The sequence below is a fragment of the Azolla caroliniana genome, unplaced genomic scaffold, assembly GCF_043228905.1.
Source record: "Azolla caroliniana isolate FFs.n. ecotype wild unplaced genomic scaffold, voAzoCaro1.0.p SCAF_22, whole genome shotgun sequence".
In the NCBI taxonomy this organism is placed as follows: Eukaryota; Viridiplantae; Streptophyta; class Polypodiopsida; order Salviniales; family Salviniaceae; genus Azolla; species Azolla caroliniana.
In genome coordinates this window covers 12402538-12416546 of record NW_028230457.1, presented here as the reverse complement: position 1 = coordinate 12416546, position 14009 = coordinate 12402538, and the positions used below count along the sequence as shown (strand labels likewise).

The 14009-nt window shown below is 41.1% G+C and overlaps 1 protein-coding gene across 1 annotated transcript; it reads left to right on the top strand.

Annotated features, from left to right (window-relative positions):
- The first annotated feature begins 6402 nt into the window (after window positions 1-6402).
- Window positions 6403-13043, top strand: LOC147850104 (putative E3 ubiquitin ligase SUD1). Its single transcript, XM_087337237.1, has 9 exons — window positions 6403-6831; window positions 8657-9340; window positions 9449-10189; window positions 10315-10526; window positions 10662-10952; window positions 11417-11574; window positions 11658-11821; window positions 11911-12057; window positions 12236-13043. Exons 1-9 carry the CDS (start codon window positions 6403-6405, stop codon window positions 12869-12871), a joined length of 3462 nt encoding a protein of 1153 aa, XP_087193363.1. The 3' UTR covers window positions 12872-13043.
- The last annotated feature ends 966 nt before the right edge of the window (window positions 13044-14009 follow it).

The window sequence follows — 14009 nt, the reverse complement described above, 5'->3', positions numbered from 1 at the left end:
CGTCGTTGCCCGAATCGGGTCTCGTACCGTTGTGAGGGCCCGGCCGCTCCGGCTTTCCCCACTCGTTTGTCTTCTACCAGAGCCTCGTAGTTCCGGCAGGCGGCTTCTACAAAGCCCGTCTTCTCCTCGACCGGATCGCTCCACCCGGTTATTTCCCGGACCCGTCTCTCAGCGCGGTCCGTTTCATCTTTCCTTAGCCGTGCGCCGGCAAGACCTTCCAACATTGCCGACCAGAATCAGTCTTTGCCCTCCTTTCGGGCCTCGCTGCCCCCGACCCGAATGCCGGCCGACGCCGAGTAGTGGATGGCCTCCACGTGTCGGGCCGTTGCCTCTTCCATCAGTCTCTTCATTCCTCCTCGCCCGTCGTTTCGGTTCAGGGCCCTCCTGGTGTCGCCGGCGTGCACCCGACCTTCCCATAGGTACACCACCCGGTTCCTCAACGCCTCTGCGAAATCGCCGCAGTCCTTCCGAATGTGGCTGACCTCGTCGCACCACATGCACCTGTTCCCCGCTGCCGGCCGTCGGTCACGAGCCGGTTCGCCGCCTTCCCTTCGAGTCTGGGCGATCTGGAGATCCTTTATTGCCCGCGTCAACTCCTCCAGCGCTGCTCCTCCGGACGAGCCATTGACCATGTCGGTCAAAGCCGGACCGGTTTCGAGCCATTCCCGGGTTTCTTCCCTTCGTACTTGCGGTGCCGGTTCAAGCCTCCTTGCTGTGATAGAGCCCGCACCGGCCGCCCCGTTGTCAGCCCATTCTCGCCGTTTGTCGAAACGGCCACAGACTCTCTTAACCGCAGCCCAGTCGGTTGTCAGCCCGTCTTCGGTTTCCAGCAAGGAGCCGACTTGATCTCTGTCCCGCTCGTCCACCAACTTGACGAACAATAGGACCCGACTCGTATCCAGAACGGTTCGGTCAAGCGCCGAAAGGTGCGCAAAGCGTTCTTCGAACTCCCGGAGGAGTGCCGACGCTTTTCTTCCCTTGCTGGGGGACTCCACCCATTCCATGAAGTCCCGTTTCGAAAGCCGGAGCGCGTCGTCCAGCCCGTATTTTTCTAGGGGTCGGCCTTCGAACTCCTCCCAGGTACGGCTCTCCGCCCGCACCTCGAGCACCTCCGCATGGATGCTCGGCATCGCCACTCGAGGAAACCCGGCAAGACGCCTCTCTTCCGGAATGTCCCGCATCAGCATTTCTGCCCCGTAGGACGCCAAATACTTCGTGGCATCCTTTCCGCTGAACCGGCCGATCGTACTGACGACCGCCTCAATGGCTTTGTCGAGGGCACCGGAGCCCTCGCGTGCGCTCAATATCCGATCCACGGCCGAAGCCATGGCCTCCGCAAGATCCGACCCTTTCATCTTCTGCTCTTCTGCCGCCTCCTTCACGTCGGGTTCACCAAAGATGTCGAGGTTTTCCTCGCGGATGCGTGGAATGAGGCGGGACCTCAAGGGTCCTGTACCGAAGAGCAAGAGAGAAAGGACAAGAGACACACTACGTGCGAGCGTAGATTCACAGGGACACGGCCCTTCGACACAAAGACGCGAGTGGGACAGCAACACAGAGAGACACGAATGTATGTATGTATTAACAAAGACAACAACAAGAACACGGAAGCAACAAAAACACGAAGTCGGTTACAACCGAACAGGCCGACGAACAGATGCCGATGCCTGTTCGTAAACGCACAGAAAGATAGGAGCAGGTTGGAGGTGCTGCCGGAAGCACTCGGGCATTCCTCAGAGCAGCGCGAGCCTCCCGAAACCTGCACAGAAGGAAGCTATGGAGTTTGCGAACCAGAGAGAGAGAGAGAAGCCTTCGCACGCAAACCGACAGCACTTCGTCCTCGACTCTCCGCGATCCCCTCACCCTTCTCGTCTCCCTCCTTTTTATAGGCAAGGAAGGAGCCGTTTCCCCTTTACTTCCTACCCACTAAATCTACCCGCCTAGGATCTTCTATGGACAACATTCGAGAAGAGCCGGTTCCTACGCTCCTGTGCACCGATTCCGCTTGTGGACGGTTTTCTTCACGACAACGGTTTCTTGCTCTCGATTGCCCTTTTCTTGAGCTCTTTTTCTACTGAATCTTCACAACATTCTCTCACACACTTCTCTCTCTCAAATCTCTATTTTTTAGCCTTATTTCAGTTTTCCAGATGTTGTTTTCTTTGCATCATGATATGTTCTTCCTCTCTATCTCTCGGCGCATTGTCTTGCTATTTTTGCACCCTTTTTATGAGCCTTGTAAAGTAACGTCTTTCTTTGTCCCAGTACACACACTCACACACACAAAAGAAAAAGACACACACCCAAAAAAAACATACCAAAAAAAACATACGTAACATATATATGTCACGAACACACCAACGCTAGACTACGACAAAGCACAGATGACAATGCTATGACTGATAAGGTTACGAACGTGGAACTTGACGTGATGAGGCTAGAAACTCGGGAAGTTGGGAGCGATGAGATGAGGAACTTAAGACGCTAGGAACAAATACAAAAGCATAAAGACAAAGTTGTAAATCAAGGAGAGAATATGGGAATAAACAAGAATACTAGATTGATGTGTCAATGACTGGTGTTGAATCCCTTGAAAGGGACCAAGGAGGTTACAAGTATTTATACTGTGAGTCAAAGTACATGCATTAGAATATTTTGGAGAATATTCGGGAGAATATTCTAGAACCCTCTAAAACTTTCTAAAAACTCTTGTGTCAATGACTGGTGTTGAATCCCTTGAAAGGGATCAAGGAGGTTACAAGTATTTATACTGTGAGTCGAAGTACATGCATTAGAATATTTTGGAGAATATTCTAGAACCCTCTAGAACTTGAAATAGATAATCTACTAATAATCTACTAAGATATACATAACATGTCCATATATTTGGATGTGTTGGTCAGAACACAACGCTTGATTATGTATGTCAAGAAGTTAAGAGTTCAAATATTGACATGACTATATATATAGTTAAATAATAATTATAATGATTTCAGTTTTTAACTGAGGTTGAGTTGCTTGAGTCAGCAGTCGGTTCTAGGCCGACTCCATGTCGTGGGCTCCACTTGAGTGGATAGACCCAACAATTTATTCTCTATCTAAACCCTAAAGCTTCTTTTTTCTTTTTTCTTCTTCAGGCTAAGAAGAAACAATACTTTGTTTCTTCTCTATCTAAACCCTAAAGCTTCTTTTTTCTTTTTTTCTTCTTCAGGCTGAGAAGAAACAGTACTCTGTTTCTTCTCTATCTAAACCCTAAAGCTTCTTTTTTCTTTTTTTCTTCTTCAGGCTGAAAAGAAACAATACTTTGTTTCTTCTCTATCTAAACCCTAAAGCTTCTTTTTTCTTTCTTCTTCTTCAGGTTGAAAATTAAGAGTACTCTTTCTTCTCTATCTATGCCCGAACATTTTATGTCCACCCGGACAATTCATGTTCGTCCGCCTGAACATTTTTATTTGGCTTTTAATCATCTTGTTCATGCCATTAGATTCGTTATAATCTAGTAGCATTTCACATCATAATTCTAGCATTTTGTTCTTCGTATATGAATGAAAATAAAGATTCATATGTTTCTTTTGCTTCATTTTGTCTTGTTCTGTTTCTTCCTCTCTCTTTTTTTCGCTTCGGCCTTACACAACTTTCACCATAGTACCTCTAAATTTCCAATTTGGTGGAAAATCATGCGGGATACTATGTTACTCGGATCATTGGACCATATTTGGTGTTGCTCTTTATGATGGGGTAAATATCAAATACTTAAAACTCGCTAACAGTTAAGGGACCCATTCGGCGCCAACTAGTGTCTATCTACGATCAACTTATGATAGGCATCTTTATTGGTCATCTACTAGTTATACTTTTCCAGTGATCATGCACTCTAAAACGAATATCGTAAGAATAGACACAACAAATGATGATCGTCAAATATGATCATATCCACACGCTTCAATGAAACCTAGTTCGTAAAAGTTTGAATGCCAATATTTGCCTACACGACATTGTTTAAGGTGTTACACAATTACCAAGCCACCAACATTGGGAGAAGAGCCAAAGAATAGGCAAGGCATGTGATGATCAACATATATGATTCAGAACTTCGTTTCCATGTTTTCTATACATGGCACTAAAAAAACATATATGTGTACTAGTCAAGCCAATTGAACACAAAATATTTCTTCATCGCGTCCTACACTAAGTTGCAATTATGATTGTTTGCATAATGATACCATGGTTAAAAAAATCAACTACAATTTCAACATCCATTTTTTTGCACCTCCGGATGTGTTATTAAAGGACAATTATTCATACATGTGATGTATGTCCCATGTAAGCAATTTAGGAGGCAATATATTGTCCTTGGTTGTGTACATATATCCCTTTGCATACAATAGTCATCGAGCTTTACCTTATGGTCAATTTTGTGGGCATCGTGGTGGATGCAGACTAATTGTAGCCTATGGCCTCAGGGCAAACAATTGCATTTGCACGTCAATGTTGATCAATGACATAATGTATAATGTTCAACTTGAAAGCAAACAAGAGATAGTGGCATAACTTTACAATTCCTCTTTTCTACAATCCAGATGTAGAAAACCATAGCATTGCATTTTAATGATGAATGATAGAAATAATGGATTACACATCACCGTGATACTTGTTTACATATTAGTTGGATGATGCAAATAGTGAGCGCCCAATTAGGAGGTAATGCACAAATGTGAAAATACAAAATTCTCCTTACAAAAGGCCATCCATAAGTTCTCTCTGTACGATCGAATGGTTGAAACAATAAATGTGATTCCCTTTTTGGGTTGGAAAAACGCGATTTGCAACAATATCGTTGCCTAAAGGTTAGGCTACTAAAATAATCGGGATATAATAATACTTAGCCTCGTGTTAATGGACCACATGAGGAGTTATAGAAAAATATACACTTGACATGACAAGGGCGAAAAAGAATTCTTAAGGCAAATTACTATAATAATACTTGCCGACATAATAGTTCACCGGATGAAATTGTCATCGTATATATCCAAATTTAGATTTTCTATTGGTGATAATGAGAATTTTTCTAGAATGAATAACTTTCAAAATTCCCTTTCTACAAAAGGCAATGCAACAAACAATAGTAAATATACTAGGGATCCTCTTTCAAGGGCGAAAAAACATGCACTTTATCATACCATTGCACAATTGTGATGGCCACTTAAAACAAAATGGTAGGCCTGTTTAAAGCAATGAACATTGTTATTTTATATCACAATTTACTTTGAGAATAACAAGCAAATGGGGTTCCCAAAAAATGTTTTGTAAATAGGGTCTTTCCCATCTCAAGAGGCTAACTCAAGAATATCTTCAAGTTGGATTGGTCAATAGAAGAAGTAGAGCGATGAGACCAAATGGTTCAAAATACTTACCATAAGAATGTGATGCTAGTATAATTCAAACGTTATCGTAATATTGATTTATTGGTGAACAAAGGATGCATGTAATAGACTTTTAGATAGAATGAGGCATTCAATGCAATGCACACATATATAAACTCTTTGTTTATTTCATTTTAAGATGCTATATCTTAGGTCCATGGGGATATTTCAATCTCTTATATATACGTGTGTATGTATATTTTCATTTTCTCTCAATTGTTGGCTTCATGGATTATACAACATAACATCAAAGCCATCAATTTGGGAGAACTCAATTCCGATCCTCACCGTGGGCTTGCTCTCGTCTCATATAGATCACGATCAATCTCTAGTGGACATTAAAAAGATATCCATTTATCTCTCTCTCTCTCTCTCTCTCACACACACACACACACACACACACACACACACACACACCCGGAATCATGGTGCATTTGTCAATATAACGAGGCAAGGTTATTGTACAAAAGAAGGGGTTGAATATCCTACCCACTGAGGAAGAAATGGAAAGATAACCTCTCAAATATACTAGAGCTGCCACAAACAATATATTTCGATCTCTTTTTTTTTGCCGATCGATGAGGTTGAGGAGATCGAGGCGAACATGATGTGAGCGGCTACCCTACAATGATCACAACCTCATAGTTTTTTCGCAATCGGACTTGGGTGGACCGAAATCTTTGCTCCCTAAAAAAGGACTAAATACACGAAAACGCGGTCCAAACTCTATGGTTCTCAGGAGACTTAATATAACACAAGAAAACTACAGAGCAAAGTGCGATCGGGTTTTATTTTAGTTATGTGTCCTAGGGAGTATTGTGTGGGGTTTTTTTTAGGTCTTATCCAATTGGCTTTACTTATTGACTTGCCGTGTGTAGTTTTGCCTTGGGGGGGGCGGCTTATGGGCGGCCCCGTGTGAACGCGGACAAAAGTGCCAACACTTTCCATATGTCATAATTCAGATATATTTATATGTCGGATGAATATGGAAAATGGAGAAAATCGTTGCGTCGCCATGGCTAGGGTTAGGGTTCCTCAGAGCACAGACGAAGAAGCTCTACACAGTGATCCTCCCTCTCAGAACCCCGTCCATACGCCTACCCTTGGCGACAAAGAAGCATCATCAAAGCATGGCGTCGAAGAAGCAGCAGAAGCAGAAGCAGCAGAAGAAGAAGCGGAGAAAGTAGCGAACAAGGGAGAGCCAGAAATGAAAACGGAGAAAGAAGAAGGAGATGTGGATGAGGAAGAAGAAGAAGAGGAGGAGGAAGATGTCTGTCGCATCTGTAGAACATCTGGCGAGAACGGATCGCCTCTCTACCATCCATGTGCTTGCAGTGGAAGCATCAAATACGTTCACCAGGATTGCCTCCTTCAATGGCTCAACCATAGTAATGCTCGGCACTGCGAGGTGAGTTACTTCTGTCGAATTCTATGTGAAAAAGAAGAAAGGAGATGGTGAAGTCAGTTCTTTCTGTCCTTGCTTTTTACTGATGTGTACGTGCGCACTAATACATCCATCTCGGCTATTTTATTATGTCTACATGGACTGTAAAAACGCTCTATGGATGTTCAATGGAAACATTTGTAGGCAGCGTGTGGTAGTTCCGGTTAATATATGAAAGTAAGAGCGACAGAGTAAGAGAGGCAATTTCTCTTAAAATTTTGAAAGGAGAGGAAATTGGGAGATATTGATCTGTTGTAGACTTTTTCCTCTCAAGTAGTGTACTGAGTAAATTGCTCTATGAGAATATCATAACTTAAGGGTTGAGAAATGACATGCAAGGTATATATCGATGCATCGTTTTCTTCTAGAAAAGATATGGCATTCAAGTTTAGCATGAAGTAGTGTTGATAAACGATGTGCCATGGACGTTTTGGAAATTCTACTTTGAATTGGCATCGTTTGTTGCAGTGTAGGAGGAAAATTTGCTAGTATAGACCTATGATGATGCTTGTAACCCTTTATCCTTTTCTTATTAGTAACATAATTGCTCCATTATAATGCTGTTAACTTAAGGTTTTCTTATGTGTTATGGAAAAATTATGTGGGGTTTGTTTATGTATTCATGAATAACACAAATGCCAAGAGTGGTTGATATAAAACCTCCATAACCATTTCAATTCAAGACATGTGTTTGTATTTCACTGTAGAAACTTTGCTTGTAAATAATAAATATTCTTGACCATGGAGCTGCAAAAGTGATAAAACCTCAATGAATTGAATTTGTAGCCTGTGGATCCAACCATAACCAGCCCTCACCACAACAGTATAAATTTGGAATTTGCGAACTAATTACAGATGAATTAACCTCAAACATTCCATATTCTTAATATGTGACAGCATAATGTGTCACGTCCATATTCTTCATATATTATCATTGGATTTGAAATTGACCTTAAGCATTCCATATTCTTAATATGCCACAACATAATGGGTCTTGTCCATATTCTTAATATAGTGGACCATATTATTGGAATTCTCTGGAGTACAATGCACTGTTTTTTATGAATCTTAAAATATTGTCATAGGTATTTTGCATTATTGTTTAGCATTCTTTGAAGATCAAGTCTCAAGCTATTATTCACTGTTAAGAGATTAGCCTCTTGGTTATATAGGGTTTACATATTGGTGTGTAGCTTCAACGTATGCAGGTAGAGAGACCTTCCATATTTTTATACCAGATGTCCTGTCCCAACAGAACACATCTTTCAAATCTCTTTTTCTGTTTTTCATCGAGCTCACACCCCAGGAGCTTCTACTGTAAACGCGGACGCTTTTACCACTAAAATTATGTGATTCGCATTCTGTGTTTGGTTGTGGGTTCCGCTATGACTGGGAGTGGAATCCATGACAGGCAGGACTTCCAACCTCATTGTTGTGTTAGCTTCGTAGAGACGCGATGATGATGTTGCTCTTCTTTTGTTTGCGTTCTCTTGAATTATAGTTATGTTTTGCTTTAGTACCTGTTGGGAGATCTTCTCTTTTATGTTTTTATTCTTATTTCTCTCAGTTTTGATTTCAACTCAAAAAAGTCTATAAAAACCTACTGATAATATATTTTATTACATTACATACTTTCTTATGTATTTGAAGGCTGATAACTCTGTAAAGCTAATGTGTCTAATGCAATATGTTTCTCCTTAGTAGCTCTATGATCTGTCAATTACATTGCATAAGTTGGTTATTTAGCACTTCTATGTGTATTAAATCTATGTGAGAATTGGCAATGCAGGTTTGCAAGCACCCCTTTTCATTTTCTCCTGTGTATGCCGAGAATGCACCAATAAGATTGTCATTCCGGGAATTCGTTTTAGGTCTGGCCATTAAGGGAGGTCGAGGAATGCATTTTTTCTTACGGCTGACCTTTGTTATGTCCATATGGCTGATTTTAATCCCTTTCACAACTTTCTGGATCTGGCGCTTGACATTTATTCGAAGTATATCAGAAGCGCAACGACTATTTATTCAGAGGCTGACACCCACTTTATTTTTTACTGATTGTCTCCATGGATTTTTATTATCGGCTGGTATTGTTTTTATCTTTCTTGGTGCTACGTCACTGCGAGAATATTTCCGCCATTTAAGAGAGTTAGGTGGCCTTGAGGTGGATAGGGAAGATGATGTTCAGGCAAGAGGAGGTAGGAGGCAGTTGGTAGGTGATAGGGTTGAAGGTGGTGGTGGGAACAGAGAAGGCGGTGGTTTAGGGCAAGGTATAGCTGCAGGTGCAGGCCAACTTATCAGAAGGAATGCTGAGAATGTGGCAGCACGTCTCGAACTGCAAGCTGCTCGTTTAGAGGCACATGTTGAGCAAATGTTTGATGGAGCAGATGATGTGGATGGTGCAGAAGATGTTCCTTTTGATGAGCTCGTTGGGATGCAAGGCCCCGTTTTCCACTTGTTGGAGAATGCTATTACAGTAAGTAATGCATTTATTTGTATTTAAGTTTGGAGAAGGCCTTAATATACATAAACTTAATGGCTTATTTTTATGATTTTTCACCTGTGTTTTGTTCAACTATTGCAGGTACTGGCAAGCAATGCAATTTTTCTTGGACTGGTGGCTTTCCTTCCTTTCACTCTAGGGCGTATAGTCCTATCCCTGGCATCTCGCTTGATGCTTATGGGACCATTCAATGAGGTTCTTGGATCTGCTGAAAATAATATTCTAAGCTTGGGAATCCTCGATGTAAATAAAAATACCAGCACTACAACTGGCATGGTAAATACACCTGAGAGTTCAATGTTGGGAAATCCCACCTTTGTAGACATGCTATTCAATACCAGTATGCAAGGACCATCTATAATGCAGGTGGATGAAACCGGTATAGATGCTACAACATTCAAGTTTTCTGATGTTACAACTGTGGCAGCGGGTTACACTGTAATAATTGTAGCAGTTGGTTTCCACCTTGCTCTTCGAGCTTTGATCAAGTACTTGAGAGGAGAACAACTTACAGTTGGTCGATTACATGGTGTAGCCTCTATTGCTGAAGCTGCCCCAACAGTGGCAAGGCAGGTTCTTTCAGCACTAAAGTACACGATGACAATGATCAAAGTTGCTTTTCTCTTGCTTGTTGAACTTGGAGTGTTTCCCCTCCTATGTGGTTGGTGGCTAGATATTTGTACGCTCAGCATGTTTGGAGGTACAATGGGTAATCGCATGGCTTTCTTCTGGGCTTCACCTCTTACAAGCTCTCTTTTGCACTGGCTTGTTGGTATTGTGTATATGCTTCACATTAGTATCTTTGTGAGTTTACTCCGAGAGGTACTGTATAAATCTTGGGTTGCTTGATGTTAATATTTAATGGAAATTAAATCATTTTTTTCAGAAAGTGTGGAAATATATCTAGTGATCAGTCATTTGTGTTGACTTTGTATGTGCGATTGTAGGTTCTCAGGCCAGGGGTACTGTACTTTCTGCGGGATCCTGCTGATCCTAATTACAATCCTTTCCATGATTTAATCGAGGATCCGATTCATAAACATGCTCGCCGTGTTCTTCTATCTGTGGTTGTTTATGGCAGTCTCATAGTGATGCTAATATTTCTACCAGTAAAACTAGCTTTATCGGTCGCGCCGTCATTATTTCCACTTGATATCAGGTACATCTGATATGTTGCGGTCTATAGATCAGCTCAATGGTTTATGTTGATCTAATGGGGCTTAATACTTCTTGCTCCGTATAGATAAGCTTAGAGGATTACAGTGATCTAATAATAAGGCTTCATTTTGTGCAGAATTTCTGATCCGTTTACAGAAATACCAGCTGACATGCTCTTGTTCCATATTTGCATTCCCTTTGCAATCGAACATTTTAGACCGAAAGCTACAATAAAAACTGTTCTTTTATATTGGTTCTCTTCGATGGGCTGGGCTTTAGGACTTTCTGAGTTTCTACTTCCAGCAACAGAGGAGGCAAATGATCAGGGAGGAGGGGAGGTAGTTGTGCATGGTTTTGATGTTGCGCAGCCTCCTGTTGCTGTTGAGAATGTGGAGTTGGAAGTTGATCAACAGAATGAATCTGAAGAGTAAGTTTTGTTTATGCTGGAATTACCATCCAAATTTGGATAGGTACTGAATCACCATTCTTTTTCCAGAAAGCTACTTTGATTTAACTATGTTAATTTTGTTGTTAACTATGTGCTGAATGGTAGTTATTGTGCATCAATGGGTGTTAAACAATGCTAAATTGATTATAAATTAGACTTGCCAATTGTCAGTTAATTTGTTGATAACTAATTACTTTAATGGGTAAGAAACATGATTCGGTAATTTCTGAAATTGGATACAGAGGATTTGTTTTATTATTAATTACCTGTTTATCTTCAAGAATAAAATGTACTTTAATGGTATATTTGTGTCTCTCTATGCTAAATAGCCAAACTTTTATGTTCTAATGCAAATAGCTCAAGTTTTATATTATATGCTCTTATGTGAAATGGCTTGAGCTATGAGACCAAAATAATTCACATGTTTATACTTGTTGTGTTAGGTACATGTTTGTGTTTCGAATAGTACTCCTTCTGATAGGTGCATGGATTACTCTGCTGTTTTTCAACTCAACTGTAATGCTGTTGCCCGTGTCTCTTGGTCGAGGAATATTTTCCTCCATATCCAGCATCCCAATATCATATGGTGTTAAATGCAATGGTATAAGCACTGGTTTAAATATTCTGCTAGTCTGAAGAAAGTGTTTATATGAATAATAGTTGAGATTGAGCTTATCTTTGTAGATTTATATGCGTTCAACATCGGTTGCTATGTCATCTGGGCAACAATTGCGGCAATTGGGTATGCTATTGATTATCTCAAAACCCACAACGCTAAAATTCTACTTATGCAAATCGTGAAGTGGACTGGAATCATAACAAAAAGCTCAATGCTTCTATCTTTATGGGTATGATCACATTTATTAAGCTTTTCAGATCTTCCATTTTTGTCTAATGTATACTGTGTAATTCTTGTTCAATGTCTTCTATTCTGCAGATTGTGGTGATTCCTGTGTTGATTGGTCTTCTGTTCGAGCTGTTAGTTGTAATTCCGCTGCGTGTTCCAGTAGATGAGAGTCCTGTTTTCCTTCTTTACCAAGATTGGGCTCTGGGGCTGGTATTTCTGAAGATCTGGACAAGGCTGGTAAGTCTCCTCTCTCTCTCTCTCTCTCTCTCGGTCTTATAGGCCATTTTGGCCTCTTAAAAGACGTTAATATATCTTTCTTTCTTTCTTTCTTTCTATTACTGTCTCCACGCTAACCAAAAGTCAATGAAGAGAAGTTTGGTCTTACTAAATACTTTTTATTTCCTCCTATGATCAGGTAATGTTTGGTCAAATTGCTCCATTAGTTGATGATAGCTGGCGCACTAAATTCGAACGAGTGAAGGCTGATGGGTTCACACGTCTTCGAGGTGTTTGGATCATGCGCGAGATTGTCTTACCTATTCTTGTGACATTATTGACAGCCCTATGTGCTCCTTATGTATTTGCAAGGGGTGTATTTCCTGTGCTGGGCTATTCTCTTATTGTGAACTCAGCAGTTTATCGCTTTGCTTGGTCTGGTTGTCTCTTACTTGGCATAGTATGGTATGGAATAAAAAGTTTGCAACAATGGCTTTCTGAGCTTCACAATGCCATTCGGGATGATAGATATCTTATCGGCAAGAGGTTACATAATTTTGGTGAGAGAAAGATTGAAGAAAAGAGTGCAGCACCTGCCACTTCCTCAACACCTGATGAGAACCTGGAGGGAAACATCTCTGACACGTCTTGCATGCTGAATGGATCAGACTCTGTTGTTGGTGATGAAGTTTTGATCGACGAAGCAAACATGGAGCGTGAATTTGAAGGTCAAAGTTGTTCTGCAGATGGAATCGAGGAGTTTGATGAGGGTCAACAATCATTGGGACTAAGGAGAAGGCATAGCTCTGTAGGGTGCAGTGTCCGCGCTGAATAAAGGAACTGGGAACCTCCACTAGTTTGTGTCAAGTTCCTTGATGATCTGATTTTGTATGATAATGTTAGTCCTAGAGCTTGGGATGAGAAGATCCAATAGCCAAAGGATATGTATATACTGATCAATGTAAGTTTATGGGTGATTACAATTTGAGATGTTATAATTTTAATCATTGTTTGTGGTTTGGACTTGAATAGTTCATGCATTCTATATGCTTCTAGAAGCGCCTTGTCAAATGCGGAGTTGAATTTGGAATGTCTCTGATGTTACTCATAATAACTGTGGGGTGTGGTTCTAAAAATTGAACCTTCTTTGTTTCTTATGAAATGTAAGTTGTATGTTTGTTTCTTATGAAACGTTCTGCTTTTGCTTCTTGCTCAACTGCCACACACACAACCACTCGTTCGGATCAGAAGTATGTTTATGGGATGCCATTTTCGTTGGTTGAATAGCTATGAGCCAGAGGATCCCAATAGATAATTGCACATAGTGGCAGATCACAGCCATATTATTAAGAGCTTGTGGCAAGCCACTTTTTTGCGAAGTTTGGTCACAACATCAATAATAGTTTGGACAACCCGGCAAACAAATATCTTACAGGAATTAATTTATCCACCCCGCGAACAGTGCTGTAGGAATCTGTAGTAAACATACCTCCTGTAATTGTGCAAGCTCCCATAGCAATTATGTATTTTGGTTGTAAAGGCGGCCAAAGCCAGCCACTAAGCAACGCTCTTTCAGTGCTTTATGTTTGTTTTCTGGGCTTTTGCTCTAAGCCGGAGGCGTGCTCAAAGAACGGGAAAGGACAGGCAACCCCCTTCCTTGTCGCATATTTTGGATGCAAGAAGCACATTCACACTCACTCACTCACTCACTCACTTTTACTAGGTTGTCCAACTCTTGTAATGTTAAACTAAAGCCTCCATAATAATCCCAAAACAACGAAAGATTATTTTTGTACCATTGGAATATAAAATAAGACAAGGTTTAATTAAAGTGTTGACACATCCATTTATTTTTATATATTCCTTGTAACAAAAAAGGGCGCATTGCATCATTTGTCCAAGTAGCCACCCAACAAAGAAACCAGTCCATGTGCAAGGCTCCATGAATTCGATCCATTTGTCAATTGGAGTGT

What these genes read in the sequence shown, in the direction of transcription:
- LOC147850104 (XM_087337237.1), top strand. Translation starts at nt 6,403, where the DNA reads ATGAATATGGAAAATGGAGAAAATCGTTGCGTCGCCATGGCTAGGGTT. An exon ending in TGTTGGAGAATGCTATTACA is followed by an intron (nt 9,341 to 9,448) that starts GTAAGTAATGCA and finishes CAACTATTGCAG; the next exon opens with GTACTGGCAAGCAATGCAAT. An exon ending in CAACAGAATGAATCTGAAGA is followed by an intron (nt 10,953 to 11,416) that starts GTAAGTTTTGTT and finishes TTGTTGTGTTAG; the next exon opens with GTACATGTTTGTGTTTCGAA.